The sequence below is a fragment of the Bison bison genome, unplaced genomic scaffold (assembly GCF_000754665.1).
Source record: "Bison bison bison isolate TAMUID 2011002044 unplaced genomic scaffold, Bison_UMD1.0 scf7180017864485, whole genome shotgun sequence".
Taxonomy (NCBI): Eukaryota; Metazoa; Chordata; class Mammalia; order Artiodactyla; family Bovidae; genus Bison; species Bison bison.
The window spans coordinates 5,914,640-5,916,031 of NW_011495045.1; the positions used below are offsets into that span (position 1 = coordinate 5,914,640).

At 50.7% G+C, this 1,392-nt stretch overlaps 1 protein-coding gene across 1 annotated transcript in view; it reads left to right on the forward strand.

Moving 5' to 3' along the window:
* The first annotated feature begins 987 nt into the window (after positions 1-987).
* LOC105005081 (cytochrome P450 27C1) overlaps positions 988-1,392 on the forward strand; it is a 21,183-nt gene continuing 20,778 nt past the window's right edge. Inside the window, exon 1 of the mRNA XM_010862933.1 lies at positions 988-1,269. Coding sequence (XP_010861235.1) covers positions 988-1,269 — 282 coding nt within the window. The remainder of the gene's footprint in view (positions 1,270-1,392) is intronic.

Consider the following 1,392-nt stretch of genomic DNA (forward strand, 5'->3'; position numbering starts at 1 on the left):
CAAAAAGTAACAATATTTTGTAGGCTTTTAAAAAAACACATTTAGATGTAGAAGAACAAACTGCATGAAATCTTTGAATAATGTTCTCAGTTTTCAGAGTAAGTTGTTGAATAACTAGTTCAGAATCTGGGCTGCCTTCCTGAAACCAGATGACACATTTCTTGCCCCTCCTGTGCCAAGCACCTCCTTTACAGCCCACTTTCCTGTGCAGCTTGGCATTGCCATCTGAACCTATGTTAGCAAAGTCCTCTTCCTTCTCATTTTCGCCTGGAGGTGTGTTCATTTCTCTAGGCATTGTGCAACAGGACCAATCCTTGCTGGAGACAAAAAACACCAAATGTTCAAGAAGTCACTCAGCCCTCACCACAGGTCCTCACTAGCACTTCCAGTCTGTACTGTGTGCTGGGATAAAATTAAGGAGACCTATAAAACCTTCAATAGAGGCAGCATATTTTTCATTATGAAAGCTTGTGCTAAAGTAATAATGTGGTCATTTTACAATACTGTGAGGGATCGCAAAGTCATCCAACATTTTTGTTCTCATTTCGGGATCGAATTATAATTGCATAACTTGAAATCACAAAGAACAGTTTTTAAAATACAAAAGGAGCAAATTAGCTTTCTTTCGTCAATAGTAATTTTTAAGGAAGGAAATAATGTAAAAAATCTCAGTCGACTTCTTTTTTTTGGCCATGCTTGGAAGTGGGATTGACCTTAAAACTTTGCGGTCTCAAGGAACGCTTAATTAATCGATGTGAAGAAAAAACAATAATCGCTTCATTTCTGTTGCAGTCTAATCACGGACCACCCCCTTTTCCCCAGCCTTAGGGGAGGGAGCGTTCAATAAAAGTCTGTGTAAACTGATGCCCGGGCCGTAGTACTCGAAGGAGCGCTGCTCGAACAAGTTAAAACGGAGCAGAGAGTAACCTCAAAGAGCAGCCCTCGAAACAAAAAAACTGCTCAAACCGACCAACGCACGGGATCGCAATGGCTCTGCTGGCGCGGATCCTGAAAGCCCGTCCGAGCCCGGCGGCCGGGCGGAGCGGGCTTCTGGGCGGCTGGGACGCTGGGCAGCCCCGGCTGGCCAGCTCTGGGCTCTCGGCGAGGGCGCGGGCCGAGGACAAAGGAGCGGGGCGGCCAGGGGCGTCGCAGGCCGGGGGCCGGGCAGAGGGGCCCCGAAGCCTCGCCGCCATGCCGGGGCCCCGGACCCTCGCCAACCTGGTGGAGTTCTTTGGCAAGGACGGCTTCAGCCGCATCCACGAGATCCAGGTAGCGGCGCGCGGGGGCTCTCTCCGGCGGGAGGGCGCTGGGGACGGAGCGCCGGGAAGGAGACCCGGGAAAGACGCCAGCGAGGGAAGCCTGGGGAGCTCCGGAAAGAAACCCCGGGAGAGG